A 23103-nucleotide genomic window follows, 5' to 3' on the forward strand; every position below is an offset into this window, starting at 1 on the left:
CCTAAAACCCAACCTAAACCTGCCCTGACACAGCTTCATTCCATTCCCTTGAGTTCTGTTGCTGGTCATTGGTGGGAAGGGATCAGTGGCTACCCCTCTTCTTCCCCTTATGAGGAAGTTGTAGACCACAGAAATGTCAGTTATTTCGAAATTCCCCAATTTGTCAAAGTGCCACAAATTTAATTTTCCTAGGTAGATTCAAAAGCCCTAAATATTGAAGTCACTGACATTGTTCCAAGAAGAATAAAGTGTTTGCGTGCTTGCTAGGAGGGGATTTTGATTTTTTTGACTTTATTTTTGTGATCGATTGAGGGATTAACTAGGATTAACTTTCCTGTTGTTAGCAAGCCCGTGATCTTTAGAACCTGCCTCTAATTAATTGAATTCTGTCAATCTATGTCATTTGCAAACTCTCATCAGAAGTTAGGCAACGCTGGAATAAGTCTCACCAGCAGCCTAACTCAAGCTGCAATTGATAATATTAATAAAGACTGAACATTTGATCACCAAATTATAACATAACATGGATCTATTGCTTTTATTTCTTGGTTTTGGTATGTAACCTATGAAGACAGCACTGGTGGGAACCATGTTTAACTTGGATGTCCAAAATCATCTTAATGTACATTTTTTTTCTTTAACTAGCTTGTAATTTTAAACTTCTTCCACAGCACCTGCTTTCTTGGTACATGTATGTCTCCTTGATTTTCACTTAATGCCTGAATTAACAAGGCTGAAATCCACCAAGATCCTTGCTCTGCCTAAATGTTGGCTAAATAATTAGATCCCCAGATCCCCCTATACAATAAATGGTACATGAAGGAGCCTTCCACAGCCACCTGGTGCCAAACAGAGGCTTCTATCAGCTGCAGTCCACCTTCTCCTATGGTTCCTATAAGGAATGGATTTTCCAGCACCTTGGCTCACCCGGTGGTTTCTATTCAAGTGTTTATGGTCTCTAATCAGCACCTAACTTGCCTCTACTGGAGTTTATCCCATACCTTCAGTGGGGCTTTCCTTAGGGCTTCTCCTGGCCTGCTTTCAATCTCTGGGATCATGTGCCTCCAGAGTGAGATGGAAAGCACATTTTAATAAATGGACAAATCCTCCAGTAAAGCTGCACTGGCTTTTGGTAATTTCAGTCCAGTGAACCACAGGGCTTATGACTGAGGTTTTCTTGTTGATTCGCTACAGCCTCTGTAGGAGATTTCCTTACAAGATGAGGGAAACAGTGTCCTGAGCTTGAGGTGGCACCTGCTCCAGCTGGGACTGGTGGGAGCCTTCACCTGCCTTGGGTTTGTGTGCCCTATATAACGAGAGCTCCTCCACACCTTAGGAAATGCATCAGCATTGACTCTGGGTGTGACCTCTGGGGCTCTCCCTCATCACATGGGTTCTAATGACAGATGACACCTTTAAAAGCCAAATATATAAAAGCCAAATATATAAAAGCCAAAGGTGTCTTCCAGGAAGCAGGGCCTCACTGCTCTCAGGGTGTTTTGCTTCTTCCCATTGGTTTCTTTCCTCCCTTCTCCCCACAACTGGCTTTGTGTAAGGAGGACTGTCTCTGAAAACAAATTAAACAGCAGCACGTACACCAGTGCCCTTATTTTTACTAGGAAGCAATATTCACTCCCTGATGTGTGCCAAGGAGCTGCTGGCAAGCTGGAAGGCTGCACAAGTCCTTGGGACTGCCTGTACAAACACAAGTTGTTACGATGTGCCTGCAAAAACTCGTGAATATGTTTCGGTAACATGGAAATGCCTGCTGGTCCCTGCAGTTCAGACAATAAGAACAGAGGGACATAAGGGTCCCAAAATACTCTGCAGCAGTGTCCTCCCAGCCAAGCCTTCCACAATGCAGGGCCCTGAACCTCTTTCTCCCTCTCCTCCTGCAAGCCCTGGCAGCTGAATAAGCTCTAAACAGGAGCTTGGTGACCTTTCTACAAGGATATGTAGTGATGGGACAAGGTGCAATGGCTTTAAACAGAGAGGGCAGGTTTGGATTAAATATCAGGAAGAAATTCTTACCTATGGGGATGGTGGGACACTAGAACTGTCCCCAGAAAAGCTGTGGATGTCCCATCCCTGGAAGTGTTTACGGCCAGAATGGATGGGGCTTTGAGTAACAGAAGGTGTGCCTTCCCATGGCAGGGAGGTGGGAATAAGATGACCTTTAAGGCTTTTTTCATCCCAAACCATTGTGATTAATTCAGTGCTGTTTTACATGTTGCAAAGGGGAAGGATTTGCCTCCACCCAAGGTGCCCACCAGCATGATGGTATGGTACATACAGTGGCAACATTGGGGCAAAACATTTCTGTCGAACCCTTACAACACAAGGAAAATGCATTTTTCTATGGAAAATTTCATGGGAAGAGCTCCTGAGGGCATTGCCCTCACAGCCTTGGAGGATGTTTGCTTTCATGAGAAAAGATGTTTTATAATGGCTGCACTATATTGACCAGGTTTTGCTCCCTGACGCTGTACACCCATCACCTTCCACCATCCAGAAACCCCCAGTCCTCCTTATTGTGTGGTATTTCCCAGTCCAGTGCAGGGCCTTAGGTCCAGGTCCTCCCCAAAGGCAGTGTCACCAGAGCAGCAGCTTGGCGGAGGGTGTGAGCGTGGAAAGTGAGAGTGAGTTTGCTTAATGTCAGTGGTGATTGCTGGCGGCATTTCCGCCAGCTAAATATGGGGGTAGCCACTAAAAACAAATGCTGAAACCACTGAAATTGAGGGGGTTTTGGTCTGGTTTCTAACAGGAGCTGTAATTGCCAGGTTCAACTCTGAAAAATTTCACGTTAAGTAAAGATGTGCAACAGTCCAAGGTTTGAGAACACGAGAGTTAGCCCAGAACTTTTTCTCAGTTTTGCTTTGAGGTAAGTTGGTGATTCAGAGCGAAACCTGGCTAAAACCATGATGGTTACTTACTTTTAAATGATACCCTACCCAGGAACATTTGAGGCATATAAATGAGAGAGCTCTCTGTGCCCAAAGAGGCTGAAGTTCACTTCAGGCAGGAGAGCAAACTTCCAAGGAAGGCCATGCGGGAAGCTCTCTAGGGGAATCGTAGGTATTTCCCTTAGGCAGGTTTAACACCTCATTTCCTTAAATTTCTTTAATCCATACACACTAAGAAGCAAAGATTTTTAAACCAGAGATTTTGGTGCAGCAGCTCCCATAAAGCCTGGCCATGGCTGGGACCCCATTCCTGCCCACATCCTCTCTGTTGGGTGGAGGAAAAGAAATCTGAAGACGCGTTTGATGAAGGTGCCAGTGTGGGAGACACTTGGCACTGAAGCTTTTGGAAAAAATCGGCTTCCAAGCGCTGTGGTAGGGAAGGTTTTGCACAGGACGCTGCGGCTTAAAAAGCCGTCTTAAAAAACAAACAAACAAAAAAAAAACAAAAACAAAACAAAACAAAACCAAAAACAAACCCCACCATTTTCCGTCCGATTTCTTCCTCCTTCCTTTACGTTAGTCGGCTGTTCTAACTCCGTCCCCTCCTTGCACAGACCTTTCCCGGAGCGCTGGCCAAGGCAGGTGCGTGCCCGCACGTCCCGCCGGTGCGGGATGCCCTGAGCTGCGGGGCCGCTCCCTCGTTGTGACGGTGACCTCTAGTGGCACCGGGAGCCGCCTCCCGCTCCGGACCGCTCCTCCTCCGGACACCGACCCCAAAGCTGCCGCCATTCACCTCTGCACTTCAGGAAATGAAGGTGGAAGCAAAATGGACTCTGGCTCTCGAATTTCTGCATGCAGGTGCGCCGACACCCGCTGCCTGTAATTTGTGATAGGTATTTATTGAGTACATTTCCCCAATATTAAGCCTGCTTCCCAGGACGTGGACAGCAGATTTCACATCTAGGTAACCTAAAAAGTAGCATCTGAGGATTAAAATCTATTTTTGCTGTCTCTCCTTTTTCCTAATTTCTTGTGGTAAATCAACATTTTTTTGGCATCTGTGACTATGGAGAGGATGTGGTTTGGAGCTCAGAAGTTGATTTTCCCTCCATGTTCCCTCCCTGCTCCAGATAGGCCCAGAAAGGGAAGAGAGTTGCCTTCTTCTCCTGCACTTCTTCCCACTTCTTTCCCTGCTGGCGCTTTCACACAAGACCAGACACCTAGGCAAAACTAAGTCCCTGACCCAAAATGGGCTGATGTACTCAGCCTCATCTCTCTCCTGTCTGGGCATCCTGGGGTGAGAAGCCAGTCCCATATGTCCCTGTCTGATCAATATCTTCTACACAGGGCAAGGAGGCTTCCTGGCGCCCAGGCCAGCTGCCATCACCTTAGCAGCCCCTGTGGTCCCCGGAGCAATGGCTGCTGCACGGAGGAATGCCTGAGCTGGCCTTTGCCACACTCCATCTGCAACAAGCAGGGCTGTGCCGACTTGTCTCAAACCCACAAGTCATGTGGGATGACGCATTTTCTCCCCTTACAAAAATCACTTTTCTTCCTTTAAATGTGGGGGGTTTTCACCAACTCCTCACCCTGCCTCGTCTGTGCAGGGCAGGCTCTGTCACAAGCCCCATACAAGGCTTCACAACTGGTGTGCAGCAGCAATCATGCAGAGATGACAGCAACCACTTCCTCCTTCTGCCACCTCTGTGAATCTGCGCCAGGACCTGCAGACAGCTCTGCACACTCTCCTCAGATCAAGCCTGGAGAAACATCTGCCATCAGAAATTCAAGTCACTCAGCACTTCTTCCCTGCTGCACCATGCACACACAGGAGTGACAGCAAAGTGACTGGCCCTGTGGCCCTTGGAGCATCTTATATTGGGATCAGCAGCATCACTGTGGCTTTGGTAGGCTGTGGTTCCTTCCTGTGCCTCCTGGAAGCCCTGGAGGTGTTAACACATCAGCCCGCTCAACCTCAGCATCACCCTGCTCAGGGCTGAGTGCCAAGGCCCTGCAGGCACCCTGCATCCTCAGGAGGGCAGAGAAAGTTCAAAGTTTATCACCTGAGAAAGGGGGATTTGCACCTTAGCTGTCTCCCTTCTTCCAGCAGGGCTGTCCCATCCCACTGTGGCATTGTCCCATGCCACCCAGCTCCTCACCAGCAGGCAGGACAGCACATCTCACCCAGCTGCACAGAGACATGTTAGAGAACATCTCCTTGGAGGAAAACAATCCTTAAGTAAACATTTAGATCAGTCTAAGGACATGGTTTGTCACCTCCTGAGCTGGGTGGCTCAGCAGACTTTCATTTAACCTGCCCTCTGGACCCAGCATTCAGTGTCCCAGCAGAGAGCATGATCTGTCTGCTTAGGGTTATTTCTTTCACAGAAGCCCACACTCTATGCATGGATTTGCATCTAATTAGCATTTCCTTAGTGGGCTCTACTCAAGGGCCTTCCTTTTACCTCGGTCTGGTTTCTGATAAAAACTGAGTCATCCAAGTGGTAAGCCCTGTCAAGCTTAGTACGGTTTACAAGACCTTCTCCTTTCACAAGAACTCTTTGTGAAGGTATTTGAGCCCTTGGCCCAGCCAGCCACAGGGAATCTACCCACAGATATGCTCCACCTGAAAGAACAGGATGAAGACATTCACATCTCAAGAAGAAAACGTGTTCCTGAGCATAAAACCACCTTCCCCCTCATCCTCGCTTCAGTCAGCCGCTGCAAACATTACAAATACTAATCACATTGACCATTGTCCTGGGGTGACTTTATGATACTGGTATCCCCAATCGTCTGGTTTATGTTATATATTAAGTTCTGCACCTTTAAGACTGGCTTTGAGAGCAAGAGAGGGGGAAGAAGAAGCGCGCAGTTTGTGTTAAGGAAAAACATCACTCCCACACATCCCGCTCCTGGACTGTCTGCAGCACGGACAGACAGCGGGACAGAGCTTCTCTCTGGCTTCTAGTTAGTTCTAGCTAGCTGAGGCAGAGGAGTTCCCTGGACCTTTGTTTGGTTTTTTTTCCCAATTTTCTTGGATCTGTGCAAGCCTGCTCTGGACTGAACACCCAGCCAAACTCCAGGAGCTCACGCCTGTGGCCCACCGGGGCCTGGGCCTCGGCACTTTCCAGCGCCGGAGGGACTGATAAGAACCTGAGCGAGCCGAGCTACACCACATGAAAAGGACTTTTTCTTCCTCCTAGATTTGCCATCCCATCGAACAGCAAGAAGTTTTATTATTTAATATTACTCAATTTCTGTTAAATAAACAGCTTTTTCCACTTCTCTCTAAGGAATTTTTTCTTTTCCCGGACCAGTTAGTGGGGAGGGGCATTTCCCTGGGGAAATCCCCATTTGGAGTTTTCCTTCCTAATTTGCCCTAAACTAAGACAACCATACATATCACACCAGAAAAAGTGTTTGTGGTTTTTATGTAAAACAGGTCAGCCATACAAATTAAATATTGGGAACAACTGTCTGCAAAATAAAAAGCATGCAAGCAGAGACATTGAGAGTGACTTGGGTGATCCAGCAGCACAAAGCCACTGGGCAAATGCCCACCTGTGTTGGTGAATCTGGTGTCAAACCTGGCTGCTGAGGGTTTGGTGGGTCACCCGTGCGTACAGAGCCTGGAAGTGAAGCACAGTTTGGCTGCCGAGATGTGATGAGGCAGTGGGAGCCGAGTGTCGGGAAGCAATGGGAGCCCTGTCTGTCCTTGGAAGAATGGCAGGACTGGCCTCCAGCAGGCGTCCCTCTGGCAGCCAGGGTGGCTTGGCTGTGACCAGACCTTTTGTTCCCCGTTACGAGAAAGAGCTGAAGGCAGAAACTGCTTTTTCACCTCGAGGCATTCCGTCTGCCAGCCATAGCCAGGCTATTAATTCATGAACCAAGTGTGGGTGGGGAGACTGTGCATATCCTTATCTGCACCTTCCGAGGAGTAGCAAAGTCAAACAAGTGAAACTACACTGTCTCCATTTCTAGTAAATAACTAATTGTACTCTTCATAAAGGCTGGCATTTAAATCGACTTAGAATGATCACTCTATTGTCCCAGAGTACTTGAATGCATTAAAAAAAGACATATCCAAAAAACAAAAACAAAAAAAAAACCAACAAAAAAAAACAACCAAGAAGAAAACCCAACCAAAACCCAACAAAACAGAAAACCCTACTAATAAGACCACTGCAAGGAAGTGCCTTTGCTCTATTTGTGAATTGTGTAGTTAATGGTCAAAGCCAGCTGAAGTCATCAGATGACTACCACACTGGAGAGATGGGAAATTACTGGTCTCCCTCCAATTTCTCCCAGCTCTCGAAAAAGAAAAAAATCACCTTTGTTTCTTGCCCTTTTAGAAATATTCTTCCTTATTCCCATTTTCTATCAGCCAAGCTTTAACTCATTCTGACACCAACCATTTGCAACCACAGTGGCCACTTCCCCTCCCGAGCAGGGACATTCACATGGTTATAGGGAGACAGTGATTGAAGACACATTTAGGGCCAGAGCTGAATTCCTGCTCTCCTGAGGGCAGCCAGCTGTAGATGATGCGATACCAGGTGTGCTGCATGTGATGGTACTAAAGAACCAGTAGCACTGCTGCAACAGCTGGGTAAGGAAGGAGACCTGCTCCTGCACTTGAAAATGATTTTGAAGTAGCAGGATTTTAGACATCTTCGAGCTCAGACTTTGCTTGTGGGGGTGAAGAACAAAACACTTCTTTCTGACTGCACATCTCAAGATTACACACTTTAACAGCACCAAAGTGCCTGGACTGCTGCAATTAATGCTAGTGGAGCACCAAACAACACCACCAAAAACAAATTAAAAAATAATAATCAGAAACTTGTTTCCACAAATCATGCAAACATCACAAGCAAAATACCAGGGGAATAACAAATGAATTATTTTAATAGCCTCTAAATGCTTCCATCATGGCTTATAGGAAAGTTCCCTCTTTGGGATTTCTGGTTTCATGATGCTAAACCATACAAGGGCCATTTGTAAAGAAACCAATATATACTACTTAATTCCCTGCCTCAGATCCCTGTCCATGAGATGCAAATCATCCCTCTGTGTCTCATGGCAGAGGTAAAATCTGTGCAAATGTCGTTCTAATTAGGAACAGTGGAAAGAACGACACAGACTCTCAAAGGAGTCACAACAGGAGAATTCTCCAGTTTATTGCTCTAGGCTTGTCTTATAGACAGATATGTGGATAGTACAGAAAAGGAAACTCCTATTGGTCAGTAAACTGCTACATTACCATCATTGGTCAGTGGGGCTCACCACCCCCCTGACCCTCTCCTGCAAGGAAAACAAGGAATAGAAAACAACACCTGCAAGGCTGTTTTGTGTCCCTGAGGATTGCTTTAATTCCTTCTCATGTTTTTCCCAGACTACTTTCTCAGGCAAGCCTGAGGAACTATGTGGCCTGTAATTTGTACAGGCACTCTGGTTCAGATTTAGCATCCATATGCAAATGCTAGGGTGGTGAGCAGTGGGGATGCTTGGTCCCTGATGGAGGGGAATCATCCCTGTCTCTGCAAGTCGCTGCCTTGGGAGTGCTGGGGCTTCCCACTTGTGCAAAGCCTTCCCAATAGGAAGGAGATTAGAGCCATGGGGCCTTAAAAGCCAATATTTTTCCCTCTGTGCTGAGGTCAGGCAGGGGCCTCTTTTGGCCTGGCTGAGCTGTGTCTCATGGCTTTGTGGGGTGGCTGAATGTGATGCTGAGCAGGCTCCACTTTTATGTGTAAAGGAGCGGGTTTGTTGTTTTGTAGAAGCATCTTCCCTTAAACTAAGATCTGATTCCAGTTTTTCCTGAAAAAGGCTTTGTTTTGAGGCCAATTTTCTATATCTCCCGTGTACATTAAAAACTTCCCTGAAGATGCAAAAAGCTTGTACCACGTTTTTTGTAGTTTTTATGGAGTGCTTAGAAGTCTCTCCGCTTTCAATTATGATGACAGACCAAACTCTTCATGATCACAAATTGTTTAAAGCATTAAGCATCAAATGTAGCTACAGTACAGCTCAGAGACTCAAGTGTTTTCAATAAGCATTAGCATCTAAAATGGTGCAGTCTCCATGAATACATTACATGTGAGAGAAATGCCAGGAAGAAAAATTTTCTCTATGAAGAAATAATTTGGAAAATATATTCCCAGGTGTGGAAGGAAGGAGACCAACCTCAACTTCTACTCAGGAAACAAGACTGGAGAAGCAAAGGCATGTAATAAACACATTAAAACAATATTTAGCCAGCAAACCTTGAAAACTACTATTTAAGGTGGAAAGGATCTGTCTGGTCTTACAAGCAAGCCCTAAAGGGCAAAATTTGATGGCTGCAAAATAAATTCTTCCACATAATCCAGACCATTACAGCATACCCAAAATTCAGTCTCATTGAGTCAATTGAATTAAACATTAAACATTGAATGTTTAAGTCAATCTTCTTTACACAGTACATTTTCTTATGTAGACACAAAGAGCTGCAACGCAGCAAAGAGAAAAGGAGCAGAAGGTTTGGAGGGTTTGGTGAAGTCCCTTGCCCATTGCAAGTAGAATTCAGTGGAGAAGATCTACTAGGGAAGGGAGCTGCAGCGAAGTGTAAACCCAGGCCCTACACAGGAAGAAAAGCAGCACCGAAGAGCTACATAGAAGTTCTGTCCCTATAAATTAAGACCTTTCTGCATTCAGAGTCTGTCCCAAGCCAGCCCAGGTCCCGTGCAGACGTGCAGCATGTGCAGGGGTGTGTGACAGCCTTTGGCTGGGTGATGCTGACTGCTTCCTCCTGGGGCTGCGCCCTGCTTGTGCTCGGCGCCGCGTGGGCCACTCTCTGCAGGTGAATCATTGTTGTGGTGCAAACAGATTTGTCTCTTTGCTCTGCCCTCACCGAGTCTAGGCAGCAATAGCCACAAAAGCCAGACTTCACTCTGACCACCACTGGTAAGGGAGGCCTTTGTTAAAAAAGGTTTTAATTAATAAATATTTTTATCCTGCAGCGAGCTGGTCTCACCGTCTCCCAAAAGCCACAGGATTCTGCAGGATGAGGGGTTGAGGAGGTGGAAATACACAGAGGTGTGGAGTGCTTGGGGCTGGCTCTGCACCTGTTACAGGCACCCTTTGAGCAAGCAAGAACAAACCACTCTGAAAAAAAATGAAGTGCTGAGATCTCCAACTATTCACTCACCGTGACTTCTCTGAGGTTTCCTTTCCCACAATAAAGCACAGAGCACCCTGCTCCCTCACATGCAAGTGCTGGGTAGATAAATCAGCAGACAAAGCTGAAGAACTGAGATGGGTTGAAAACTGCATAGCCAGACCCAGAGTGTGAAGATCAGCAGGACAGGTTCTATTTGGAGGCCAGTAACTCATTGTGTGCCCCAGGGGTCAATACTGGGTCCAGTCCTGTTCAGCATCCTCATTAATGACACGGACAGAGTGGCAGAGGGCACCTCCAGCACATTTACTGTTGGCACCAAGCTGGACAGAGTGACTGATATGCCACAATGGTGCTGCCATCCAGAGGGACCCTCACAGACTGGAGAAATGGGCTGGCAGGAATTTGTTCAAGCTCAGCAAGGAGAAATGCAAAGTTCTGCACCTACAGAAGAACACCCCAAGGCACCAGTACAGGATGGGGCCCAAACAGCTGGAAAGCAGCTCTGTGGGGGAAAGGACCTCAGGGTCCTGGTGGACACCAAGCTGAACACGAGGCACCAATGTGCCCTTGGGCATCCTGGGGTCCCTTAGGCAAAATGTTGCCAGCAAGTTTGGGAAGATGATTCTTGCTCTCTGCTCAGCCCTGGTGAGATCACACTTGGGGTCCTGGGTTTGGTTCTGGGCTCCTCTGTACACAAAGACACAGACATACTGGAGAGAGTCCAGCAAAGGGACACAAAGATGATGAAGAGATTGGAGCATGTCTCCTGAGAAGAAAAGCTGAGAAAACTGGCACTGTTCACCTGGAGAAGAGAAGGCTGAGTGGGATCTCAGTGATGTGTATAAATTCCTGCAGGAAGGGTGCAAGCAGGACACAGCCAGCCTCTGTGTGGCCGTGTCCAATGACAGGATCAGAGGCACAACCTGAAACGCAGGAGGATCTGTGTGAACAATAAGAAATATTTTTTCACAGTGAGGGCAACTGAGCACGGGCACACGTTGCCCAGACAGGTTGTGGAGTCTCCATCCTTGCAGATATTCACAAGCTGTCTCAACACAGTTCTGAGCAGTCAGGTCTGGGTGTCTCTGCTTTAGCAGTGTGGTCAAACCAGCTGCCCCTCAGAGGTTTCCATCCAACTTCCACTCTGTGGATTCTCTGAGGCATTGGTGCACAGAACCCCATGGAAACGCTCATGAGGATGCTCATTTTTGCCATAGGATTTACCTGGTATGTGTTAAACACAGCCAAAAGCTGGTCATAACATGGCTTAAACACTGACCTCAAAGAATAAATGGAAAAGACTCACAAGTCACAAAATATGAAGGTGCCATGCCAAAATAAATTGTTGTATAGGATCATGGAGATCCAGACTGAATTAAGATGTGCATTTTTGGCACTTTCTCTATCACCAACACTCATTTCTGTGTTTTGTGATCATCTTCTGCGTCGGTTGTTTTTGATCATGTTGTAGCTGTACATTAGGAATGTGTGTCTGCACATACAGCATTTGTGGCCCTGGCATAAGATAAAAACATATAAAAATAGGACCTCAGTTCTCCAAACTTGCTTTATGATTGTGTTGTTTTTTTTTTTGATAAGCATTTAAACGTTGTTTTTAACCACAGAAATCAGATACCAAGAAAACTTTCATCTTATTCCTGCAAAAGCAAAATGGAGTTTCTAAGTCCTAGCACAGCGTGGGAGAAAGTGTGTTTCATGCTCACTGGAGGAAGTTATTTCAGAATGTGAATTTCATTGGTATTTATCCTGCTATGGTGCCCTGACCCTCTTGACTAAGAGCTGCACCTGTTAGTACAGCTACCCCCTCTCTGCAGCCAGGTTTAATGAAGCCACAGACACATGGAAATAGAGGTGGTCATGTGGGCCACACACAGGGCTTCATGCCCACATTTTGGGACTGGAGTCAGGGGAATGTGGAAGGAAGCAGCTCCCAAAGCTGCTGCCATGTTGTGCTCCACTGCTTGGGATGTTGAAATGAGCTGTGACACCTCTCTGACTGTCGTGACTTGGTGCTGCACCATCATTTCCAGAGCTGGTGCTGCGTGTGCAAAACAAAATCAGTCATATCATGCAGAAGCAGATTTCAGCTGCTTTGTTATTCAGTACTTCCCTCTTCGATTTAGGGACAGATTAGGTTTCAAACATAACAAAACTCCAGTAATTGTTTTCTTCAGATTTTTATCACAAATTAGTAGGAATCTTCCGATTTTTATTCCTCTACAATTCCCATCATATCAAGCTAAAGCCTCTAAAACATTGCCCTCCCCATGTAGATACTGTTATTGGATGGACAGATGAATGTAAAAATCAGGGATTCTCCTAATTTCTAGTCTTTCAAATTTCATAATCTACTGCCAGATGAGTAATGGTGACTTGGGATGCAGTGGCTGAGCTGTGGAAAATCCCTGACTGTTGCATCAAAACTGAAAGCACCTGGAGATTTTTGTGTCTACACCCAAAGCTTCCTGAAAATGTTTTTCACTAGAAGAGAGAAAAAGTAACCAAAGCCAATGGGTAAAACGAAAAGGGAGAGGAGAGGATGATACAATGGAAAGAGGAGGCACAAACTTCCTGCTGTCTCTGTGTGAAGGGGCTGTTACTTCATTTGTTATGCTGTCTTGCCCTCAGAAAGTCCAGCTCCAAATCATCTCTCAACTCTGGGAAATCCCACCAGACGTAAACAACTACCTGAGGGTGGCTTTGCACCCACAGAAGAAGCCCTGGAGGAAGCGCAGTGATGGATCTCCCAGCACGTGCCTCCAGGTGCGGCTCTTTTTGAGCTTCCCTCGCTGGCTGCAGCCCCCATCGCGGCTGGGCTCAGCTGATGGCCTCAAGAACCTGATCCCAGAGGATCTGCAGGCTGGCTTTTCTGCTGGGCTGGGAAGAAACTTCCTTGGCAAGGTGTCCAGCAGCAAAAGGAGGCTGCAGGGAGCCTTTGTGGGATGGAAGAGCGTGGTGTGCTCTGAGGATGGTGTGAGAAGAGCCACAGTGACTCTGAGGTGCACATCTGTTCTGAAATACCCAACATCTGGCTCTGGAAGTGGCATGTGGTGGCTGCCAGGCAGGGACCTGGCTGGAGTAGTGCCATGGTTAAGGACCATGATGCACATTTCAGGAGAGAGCCGCTCCATGCCAAGTGTCTGCACAGGACTCCTGCAGAAGGTGTCCCCTGCGCCCTGGCTGGGTCCCTGGCAGCAGGGACACCCTGGGACAGCAGGTCCTGCTCACCCTGGGATAGATACCTGGGCTGTGGGACTCTGCTTGCTCCCTGTCAGGCCCAAGGAAGTGTCTTTATGCAAACATGGACACAACAGAAGACAGCCTAGGCCCAGCTTTGAAGTCAAACCTCACTCCTCAAATCCCACGCCACATCCCACTGGGCTCAGTAAAAGGCAGTGTCTTTTAAATGAGATGGCTGCAAACTGGGGTGGACAGGCCTTCTCTGCCCTGTCTGAGGGGAGGTCTGGTCTCAGCTGACCCTGTGTTGCAGAGGCAGGGAGCAGATGCCCAGAGCTGGGAAGAGGATCCCCTCGGTCCCTTGCCCCATCCGAAGGGACTTTGCCTGCTGTGCAGTGTGGAGCGGTGCAGCTGTGCTGGGCTTGCTGGAGCCGTGCAAACGGGTGGAGCTGGGCTGCACTCCTGTAGCACAGCACCTGCTGCACACAGGGCAGGAGCGTGTTTTGCACAAAAGAAGAACCCACTTCCTTTGTTCTGCACTGCAAAAAGAAAAAATAAAATCAGGTGGAGAGCATTGTTTTCCCTCCATCTTATTCCCAAGGCCCTGGGCACAGCTGTCACCCTGGACACGGCTGTCACCCAGAACTTTGAGCTCTTCCATCTGTTTTCAAGGCTGGTGATACCATTAGGGTCATCTCCCTCCTCTGCACAGGGGCTGAGACCCCGCTGATCCTCCTTTATCCAGGCCCCCCTTTGACACGACACCTCCTGCTCCGGTGGGCTCCCAGAGAAGTCCTCCATCCCCAGGCAGGTGGCAGCTGCTGGGTCACCAGCTCATGATGCCTCTTCTGGGATCTGCAGCTCTCCTTTCAGTGCCTGCGTGAGCACAGAGCCCAGGGGACGGCAGGGGTTCTACAGAGGGCCTGACTGACTACTCGGAAAAGTCCCGGACATAAATTTGCATCACGAACCTCCCCGTCCATCCCTGCCAAGCACTGGTGATTCTGACCGGGCTGAGGTGCTGTGGGCCCCTGAGTGGAAGCCAGTGGCATTTTGCTGAGCTTCATCCAAATTTGTTTCCTCCACGGTGTTAATTTGTGGAGATAAAACTCTCACACGACAGACTGTAATGAGGGTGGACGGGAGCTTTGCAGGGTCAGTGCCACAGTGAGCCCCAGCAGTGACCAGCACTGGTTCCAGCTGCAGCTGTTTGTTGTGCAGCGCTCTGGGGAGATGAAAGGATACTCCTGGATCCACTCGCTGGTGTGGGCTCAGGATTTCTGTAGAGGTAACACTTCTCTAATGTTAAATCCGTTGGTTGTTTCCACCATCGCGATGAAACAGCCCAAGAACATTCGAGCCCCACACAAGACTGATTAGCTTAACTCTTGACAGATGTGCGAGTAGAAAGTCCCTATTTTGCTAGGGAATATTTTTAATAATTTACTCAGCAGTTATTCTGGTATTAGCAGACCTTTCCCTCTGTGTAATATAAAGCCTCGAGCAACAAAAGTATCTCCATTAACAGATGCTTGTTAGCCAATTTTCACTATTACTCTTGCTAGGTACCTTCAACTTCTAGTAAATTCATGACAATAATGTGTAATTTCTATACAAATGACTCACAGTACATGAGTACACAGATTAGTACTGAGTTTAATGTCACTGTTTTAAAACATTAGAAATATTATGCAATTAAATAATCAGTTGAGCTTTACTGACCCAGAGGGAGATATGTGAGTTTAGCTTAACTGTAATCTTAACCTTCGTATTTCTTGGCTTCAGTTTTTCAGTAGCATCCTGAAAACCCCATGATGGGAATTTCCTGGTTTATTAGGAATTTTTTTGAGGGATAAAACCAGACACCAGCAAGATCATCACCACCACCACAAAAAAACCCCAAACCCTAGAACCACTAAAAAAAGCACAGAAATTCCTCTTGGGATTTGAAAACCCTAGTGGGCTCCAGTAAAAAAGCCACCATGGGGAAGGCCATCCTGCTGGTCACAGGGCAGGCTGGGCTTCTGCAAACATTTTGGGAAGTGCTGGGAAGGAAAGTACTCTCTCCATGCTGTGAGATACACACATACAGGGCTGAGGGATAAATCACAGCCATCCACTGCTCAGCAGTCCGTGGGGACAGAGCCTGCCGTGAGAGTTCCAGCTGGGACAAGGGGCTTTGCCCCACTTTCACCACACAATATGTCATCTTAATAACAAAAGCATTTTTCTGCTAAGGGAAAACTGTTTCATTCAACTCAGTCTCTGCCCTAAGGAGCCGTGCCTGGTGATGTCTCTGTGTGTGTGTGAAAGGCAAATCTGGGTTTCACCACAGGCACAGCATGGCTTGCACTGGCCACAGGCACAATAGAAGATTGTGCCCTTGAAGATTTGCCTCAACTTTATTGCAAAAGCTGCCCTTGTCCAGTAGTGCTGCCGTGGCCATGTGTGTGTCTGCCTGGGGTGGGAACTCTGCACGTGAAGCAGAGCTGAAGTTGTTTTCATCGTTCGGTTGCATTTTGCATCCTTGTAGAAGTTTTCAGAGTAAAACCCGACGTCGGCTCAGATGTCGGGAGCGATTGCCGCGCAGGTACAGTCATTTATCTTCTCCAGCACAGCCACTACTGAGAATATCCCCCGCGGCGGCAGCGTGCCTCTCACATACCGAAAAAGAAAAAAAAAAAAAAAAAAAAAAGCCCCACCCAGAAGGAACACAGTTGTACTAACCCTAAGAAAAAACAAAAACCAACAACAAAAACCAACAAACAAAAAACCCCCCCCAAACCTCACGGTGCTTTTATAATGTGAGCGAATCGCGGGAGCCGCTCACACGGCCGGGGAGCCCCGAGTGCCGGACACGGGGAGGGAGGAGGCTCCGCGCCCGCCTCCCCCCTTAAATTCGGGCAGGAGAAGGAGCAGGAGGCGGAGGAAAAGAAGAAGGCGACGGCATCGCCGCTCTCAGGTTGGAGCCCCTGACCTCCCTTTCGTGCGTGTGGGTTTGAGCATCCCAGCCCCTGGGGGTCCTCGCTGCCGGGACAAGAGGCAGCGCTGTGCCCGTCCCGTCCCGGGGCGGAGGGCTCGCAGCGTGCGGTGAGCGGCGGGCGGGGGGCGCGTCCCGGGAGCTGCTGCAGCCCCGCAGCCGAGGGGACACCGCTGTCGCCAGGCATGAGCCACCAAAGCGTGCCCAAAGCGGGGCGAGCGGCGGGAGGGCGTGGGGAGAGGGCGGCTTCGGTGCCGGGGTGTTCCCAGCTCCCCGATCGGACGAGCATGAGGCACGGGATTTTTGGGGAAGGTTGGTTTTTTTTTTTTTTTTTTTGGAAGGCTTGGTTTTCTCCTCTCGTTGAATTTCTTCAGTTTTGTTCCTGCTTGCTCCCGCCCGAGGGTTGCGAAGGTGCTCCTCAGCACTTCTGCCCGTCGGTTCCCCAGCCCTCCTGGTCCCTGGCCAATTTTTGGGCATTTTCTCAATGAAGTTCCCCATTCCCCTCGCAGTAATGAGTAAATGACATTATTGCCACCAGATGAGTTTGGGACCTTCCTTGTGTGACAGGCAATTCCCCCTCCCAGCAGCTCCAGTCATTTTTCATATTGATTGGACCTGCAAAAAAATAAAATTAAGAGTAGCTTGTGATAAGAAAAGGAGAATGAGTCACAGCCACTGTTGAGATCAAAAACACAAGAGAAGCATTTTTCCAAATGACTCGAGCTGTGTGCTGCTGTATGGCTGGAGCAGGGGATGGGGCTTTTGCTTTGTGATGAGGGCCAGCTCTAAGGGTTCCACTCCTGTTATCAATAAGCTGCAAGTTTCATGTCTGTTCTTATTCCAAGGGACAGAGAGCAAGAGCTTGTGGGGCACCGTGGAAATGGCTCTTGTAGAGGATGTGTTCCTGCACACCAACCTCACCTCCAGCAACCAGAGCAGCTGCAATGTGCACAACCACCACTTCTCAACCAAAGTCACCTTCTCCCTTTTCTATGTCATCCTGCTGGTGTTTGGTGCCTGTGGGAATGTCCTGGCCCTCTGTATCACCTTCCAGCGCAGGAAGAAGAAACTCAACTCCACCGACCTCTACCTGGTGAACCTGGCCCTCTCTGATGCCCTCTTCACCCTGGCACTGCCGGGCAGGATCGCCTACTACGTCCTGGAGTCTGACTGGCCCTTTGGGGACTGGTTCTGCCGGATCACAGCTTTCGTTTTCTACATGAACACCTATGTGAGCATCTACTTCATGACCTGTGTGAGCGTGGACCGCTACGTTGCTGTGGTGCGCACCAGGCACCCCGGCAGGATTCGGAAGATGAGCCGTGCCAGGGGCATCTGTGTCCTCATCTGGTCCTTGGTGTTCCTGCAGACGGCTCCGCTGCTCCTGCGGCCCATGACGCGAAGGATGGGAGACAAGCTGACGTGCATGGAGTACTTCAACTTCGAGGAGATTCCCAATCTGCCCTACCTGCTCCTGGTGGCCTGCATGATTGGTTTCTTCCTGCCTGTGGGCATCATCTTGGTGTGCTATGTGAGGATCAACCTCAAGCTCTGCCAGACGGCCAAGGAGAACCCGCTGACAGTGAAGAACGGGCACCACCACCGGGCCTTCACTGTCATCCTGGTGGTGCTACTGGCTGTCCTGCTCTGCTTCAGTCCCTACCACCTCAACATTGTCCAGTTCATGGTCAGGAAGATCCTCTACCAGCCATCCTGCCGGGAGCAGCAAGCCTTCAAGATGTCCCTGCAAGTCACTGTGGCATTCATGAACCTCAACTGCTGCATCGACCCCATCATCTACTTCTTTGCCTTCCGGGGCTACAAGCGGAGGCTGCTCCGCATCTTCAGGAACAGTGGCTCCCTGGCCACCTCCTCCACTGCCAAGACCCCCTCAGACAGCAACAGCAACAGCCAGCCACACGGCTCCAGCTCCGTCTAGCAGCACAAGCCCCTTCCCTTTTGCCCTGGCCTTGACTTGCGGACCATCCCTGATGGCAGAAGGTGAAGTCGAGCTGCAGGACCAGCACCTTCAACAGCTCCATCGCTCCCCTGCCTGGCGCCAGGGGCTCTTGCAAAGCCAACCTGGCAGGGAAAAAGCCCTGCCTGTCTCTGCCTGCCTGGCTCTGTGCTCAGCGCTGCTGCATCTGCCAGCCTGGAGCACAGAGAGGTACCCTTTCATCCCAGCCCCAGAGGAGGCAGCTCCTGCAGCTGCTCTGGCTGGCACTGGAGGTTTCCCAGCACTGTACTGCACTTCTCTTCCATGCCTGTCCCTTTCCCCTGTGGGGCTGGAGCGGGCTGGTAGTCACCATGGGTGTCCCTCTGCCCCATCCCCTGCACTGCCCCTGCAGCAGCACTATAGCAGCATGCCCGCAGGCCTCAGGGCAGACAGCAAGGAGAGATGGACTCAGGGCATTTCAGGGAAAGGCTGGCATGTTATTTGCATGCAGAACATGGTCTACAGCTCCTTCTCCACACTGACAAACAACAGCTCTGCTCTCTGCCAGCCCAGCATACCACTTCTGCACCTGGGCTCTGTGTGGGGCAAGCAGTAAGTGTTGGACATGTGGAAGATGCTGGAAAAGCCCTCTCCCAAGGAAGAGGTGTGAGGATGCGAATTTGTAGAGCTCCCGGATGTGCTGCTGCCTACATTCAGCATTCCTCACACCTGACAGCACTGCAGTCACCCTGGGACCCGCTGCTAGGAAGGAGATCGTGAGGATGGCTTGGATCCCAGCCCAGCTCTAAGGCTGCAGACCTGCCCTGGATGAACTCATGGGGCAAACCTTCCCATTAGTCCTTAATTTGAAGGGAGTAGAGAAAGAGGGACAAGAGGGTGGCCTTATGTGACCCTGACTGACCTTGAATCTGATGCCCTGAGGACTGTGAGAGCCTTGCTAAGGGAGGTTACTTGTGACTATTGCCAGAGCAAGAGGAGGAACCCTGGGAACATCAGGCTCCTGCTGAGGTTTGTGCCTCTCAGATGAAGAGAAAGTTGGCAGGAGCTTCCTCATCTCTGCTGAAATCACTAGACTATGATAAAAAACCCACACATAGGATTTCACAGTTCCTGGCATGTCTAGCCTTTTGTTTGAAGTTGGAAGGGACAGACACACACAGAGACATGAAAAGGAAAAAAGCGCTGCTTATTTTACTGAAAAGTAAACCTGAAAAGGTTTCATGAGCAGACACTTTTGATTAACACAAATCATTCTTTAAGGTAATAACCTTTTTTATGTCTAGAAAGTTAACAACAGTCACATGCAGCCCTTCATTGTTTTAAATGCACATGAATGAGCTTTTGGACGGTGATAGTTTTACTTATGGTATGGAGCTGAATGCTGCAGGCATGCTGAAGGCTGACTAAGAGTGATGCCTAAAATAACTCTGGTGGGACACAGACTCCAGTAGGTCCTTTCTGGAGGCTGAGCCCTCCTTAAAGCAGGTTTAACCTCAATGTTGACCTGCAGAGAGCCTTTGTCCTGAAAAGCATATTACAATGGACAAGAAAGAGCTGGGATGCAGTAATATGAGGGTATTAGTGGTCTGAACACCCTTGAAGGAGTCTGACTAGGCTGGTAGTTGCTGTACAGTTACATTGTCCTATTAACATGTGTGAGAAGTGATGGCTGGAAGGGAATTCTGTGTCACCTCATCCAACAGCCAAAGCAGGACTGTGGTTGGCACAATATCAGGCCTGACTTCATCCAGACAAGGCTTGGAAACTTCAGGCAAGGAGGGTCCCCTTACTGAGGTGACAGTTCCCGCTCTGCATTGTCCTCTGGATAAAAGCATTTTCCTCACCATCGTGTCTGAACCTCCCCATCCACAGCTGGTGGCTGTTGTCCCTAACATCACCCACTCGTGCTATGAAGAGCTCGGCTCTGCTATCATTGTAACTCAAATTCCACAGGGGGAATTTGTGTTGGGGGCTGACAGTGGTTCGTAGCTATTGGTTTTTATGTGAACACCAAAGCAGGGATCTGCAGCAGTGGCCAACCCTCCTACTCAAGATCAAGACATTGAGATGTTTTGCTAAGCTGCAGCCCACAGCTGCGAAAAAGCCAATCCATGACCAAGCATTCTTAGGAAGAGGTGGAGTATAAACATAACCTGGTTTGCTCCTTATTGGACTCTGTTTTTCTCAGAAGTACTTTATTAAGAAGGGTACCTCCACCTCTTGCCACCAGTAGGAGCCTTTGGAGTAGGAAATAGCTGAAAAGCTGGGTGTAGTGGTACAAAATGCAGGAGGTATCTGGCCTTCCTCCTCTGGATGGACACCAGCCTGGGCTACTTTGCTTTTGGAAGTACCAATACAGAGACAGCAGGCAATTAGCTGGAGCTGAGGAAATGAGATGGAGAAGGAAGGGACTTGGACAGAGTGGGTCAAGAGGAATCTGGGCAAATGAGAACTCCAAAGAACCCTTTATTGCCCAGACTATCTTGCTCACCAGTGGGTCCTCCCTGTCTGCTAGAAAAAGGAGCATTTCCCTAAAATTGAAGAGAAACCATACACAGCATTTTATCTAGAGGCACAGCAACATTTCCCTACACTTCACTGTTCACCTGTCAGGTCCAAGCTCCTCGTGTGATTCTTGCTGGCCCAGCAGCTACTGCCCACTGCCACGCTTCGAGCCACCAGCGGTCCCTTGGAATCACAGAAACACAGAACAGTTTAGGTTGAAAAAGACCTCGGAGATCCTTGAGACCAGCCACGAACCCAGCGCTGCCAAGGCCACCCCTAACCCATATCCCCCAGGTGCAGCAAAGACACCTGCATGTCTTTGGAGCAGCTCTGCACCGCTGGCCCCCGGCTCCCCCGGGGTGCAGCCCCGCAGTGCCCCGGCCGGGGGTACCCGTGGCCGGGCGAGAGGGATAGCGCCGGTTCCCGCCGAAAGGGGGAGTCGGAACCTTTGCTCGGTGCTGAAAAAACGCCCACGAATGTGAGGACGATGCCAGATGGGGCTGGTGCTTCCCCCACGCGTCTGCTGCCACGCCGGAATGTGCGCCTCTCGTAAGCCGGGGGGTTCTGGCGTGTGGGGGAAGCACACGACTGCGCACTGGGATCGACGGCGTGCAGAGAGCTGTCACTGCACCGTATGCAGGTAATTCTTGCTTTTCTGCAGCCTGTTGCTGCTGTGCTGTCTTCCAAGAGAACACTCTGCTTTTATCTGAGGGCAGAGAGTACACTTTGTGGACACACAACAATAGTTAATACATGCACAGATACAGGATATACTGTCTGCATCAGAAGAATATCCTGGGCTGCATCAAAAGCAGCATGACCAGCAGGTCAAGGGAGATGATTTTGTCCCTATATTCAGCTTTGATGAGATCCCACCTGGAATACTACAGCACGGGAACAACATGGATGTGTTGGAGCAAGATGTGGGCCACCAAGACAATCCAGGTTGTGGAGCACCTCTCCTTTGAAGACAGGATGAGGGACTTGGGGTTGTTCAGCCTGGAGAAGGACCCAGGGACACCTTAGATCACTTAAAAGCTAAGTACCTAAAGCCCCCAAGGCAGCTGGAGAGGGACTTTTGACAAGGGCCTGTTTTGACAAGAGCCTGTAGTGACAGGACAAAGGGGAATGTCTTCAAAGTGAAAGAGAGCAGGTTTAGATGAGATATTAGGACAAAGTTCTTTACATGGGGGTGGTGAGACACTGCAACAGGCTGCCAAGAGAAGCTGTGGATGACCCATCCCTGGAAGTGTTCAAGCACTGGGTTGGATGAAGCTTTGAGCAACCTGGTCTAGTGAAAGGTGTCCCTGCCCATGGCAGGGGGGCTGGGCAGAGCTCAAACAGAACAGCTTTTTTTCCCTCAGCAGTGGTTCCCAACTTCCACACCTCTTCAGTCTGTGCTCCAAATTGTCCTGAACTGAACATATTGCATGTCATACATAACATTTGTAAGCCAGTAAAATATTGTAATGTACTAACGCACATATCTTCTAGAAATAAAAGCTTCTCATGGCCAAGTAACAATGGCCTAGTGTGATTGATCAGGCCAGGAGATGTGGGCAACTGTTTCCTCCTCAGAGGTGCACCTGTGCCTCTGCCCCCTCCCAAGAAAATGACCAGAAGCAGTGAGGGGCAAGCACAAGCTCTCAATCCACTTCCCTTACACAGGTGGTGTACTCTCATGGAACAGGGAATTAGAAATGACCTTCCATGGGAAAAGCTGCAGGACCTGCGAGGAGCTGTGTCCTTTCTGGAGGAGGTCTCTCCACAGCTGGGACGGAGAGGTGCCAGGAGAAGTCAGGTTGACAGGACTAACTGCTTTGGAAGCCAGAAGCATCTGCATTCTCACATACAAGTGGCTCCAGGGTTTGCTGTACTGCCCAGCTGCTGGGATGGCGCTGCTCTCTCACTTGCCACATGTACCACCTCCTGTACCTGACCAAATAAAATGTGAGGATTGCCCTATCAGACACCGCTAAAAAAAACCTGAGTGGATTGTCAGTACAAGATTAACCATAACCTTGCATATTTTCATTTTCCACAGGAAATCCTGCAAATCCTTTTAAAATTTAACTTAGTGCAATGCAACACTGTCTCCCTCTCTCTCAGCAGACCTTCTCTTTCTGTCCTCAGTTCTACTTCGCTCCTCTTTCCTAAACTCTCTGTGTTTGCTCAGCTCCACTTGGCCATCTCTCTCAAGTCCTTTCCTTTGCTAATCTTACATGACACTTATGGTCCCTACCTATCCTAAGTCAATAGGTCAGATCCTGCTTTTAGTTTAGCCATGATTCTGGAAATTTTCACCCATTTTTAAAGTATGTATATTCCTGCTTTCTCCACTGCAACCATTCAGGTTTAGAAACAGCCCCCTACAAACAGGTATGAGCCAAACTAACTT

General features: G+C 48.9%; 1 protein-coding gene across 1 annotated transcript; it reads left to right on the plus strand.

Moving 5' to 3' along the window:
* Window positions 1-16107: 16107 nt before the first annotated feature.
* LOC102104857 (G protein-coupled receptor 183-like) lies at window positions 16108-18966 on the plus strand. Its single transcript, XM_088051741.1, has 2 exons — window positions 16108-16225; window positions 17089-18966. Exon 2 carries the CDS (start codon window positions 17124-17126, stop codon window positions 18180-18182), a length of 1059 nt encoding a protein of 352 aa, XP_087907867.1. The 5' UTR covers window positions 16108-16225; window positions 17089-17123; the 3' UTR covers window positions 18183-18966.
* Window positions 18967-23103: the final 4137 nt, after the last annotated feature.

This window comes from Pseudopodoces humilis, chromosome 2 (genome assembly GCF_049639895.1).
Source record: "Pseudopodoces humilis isolate 2021_Gansu_Grassland_sample_001 chromosome 2, ASM4963989v1, whole genome shotgun sequence".
In the NCBI taxonomy this organism is placed as follows: Eukaryota; Metazoa; Chordata; class Aves; order Passeriformes; family Paridae; genus Pseudopodoces; species Pseudopodoces humilis.

Coding starts and splice junctions, on each gene's coding strand:
- LOC102104857 (XM_088051741.1), top strand. CDS start 17,124: ATGGCTCTTGTAGAGGATGTGTTCCTGCACACCAACCTCACCTCCAGC.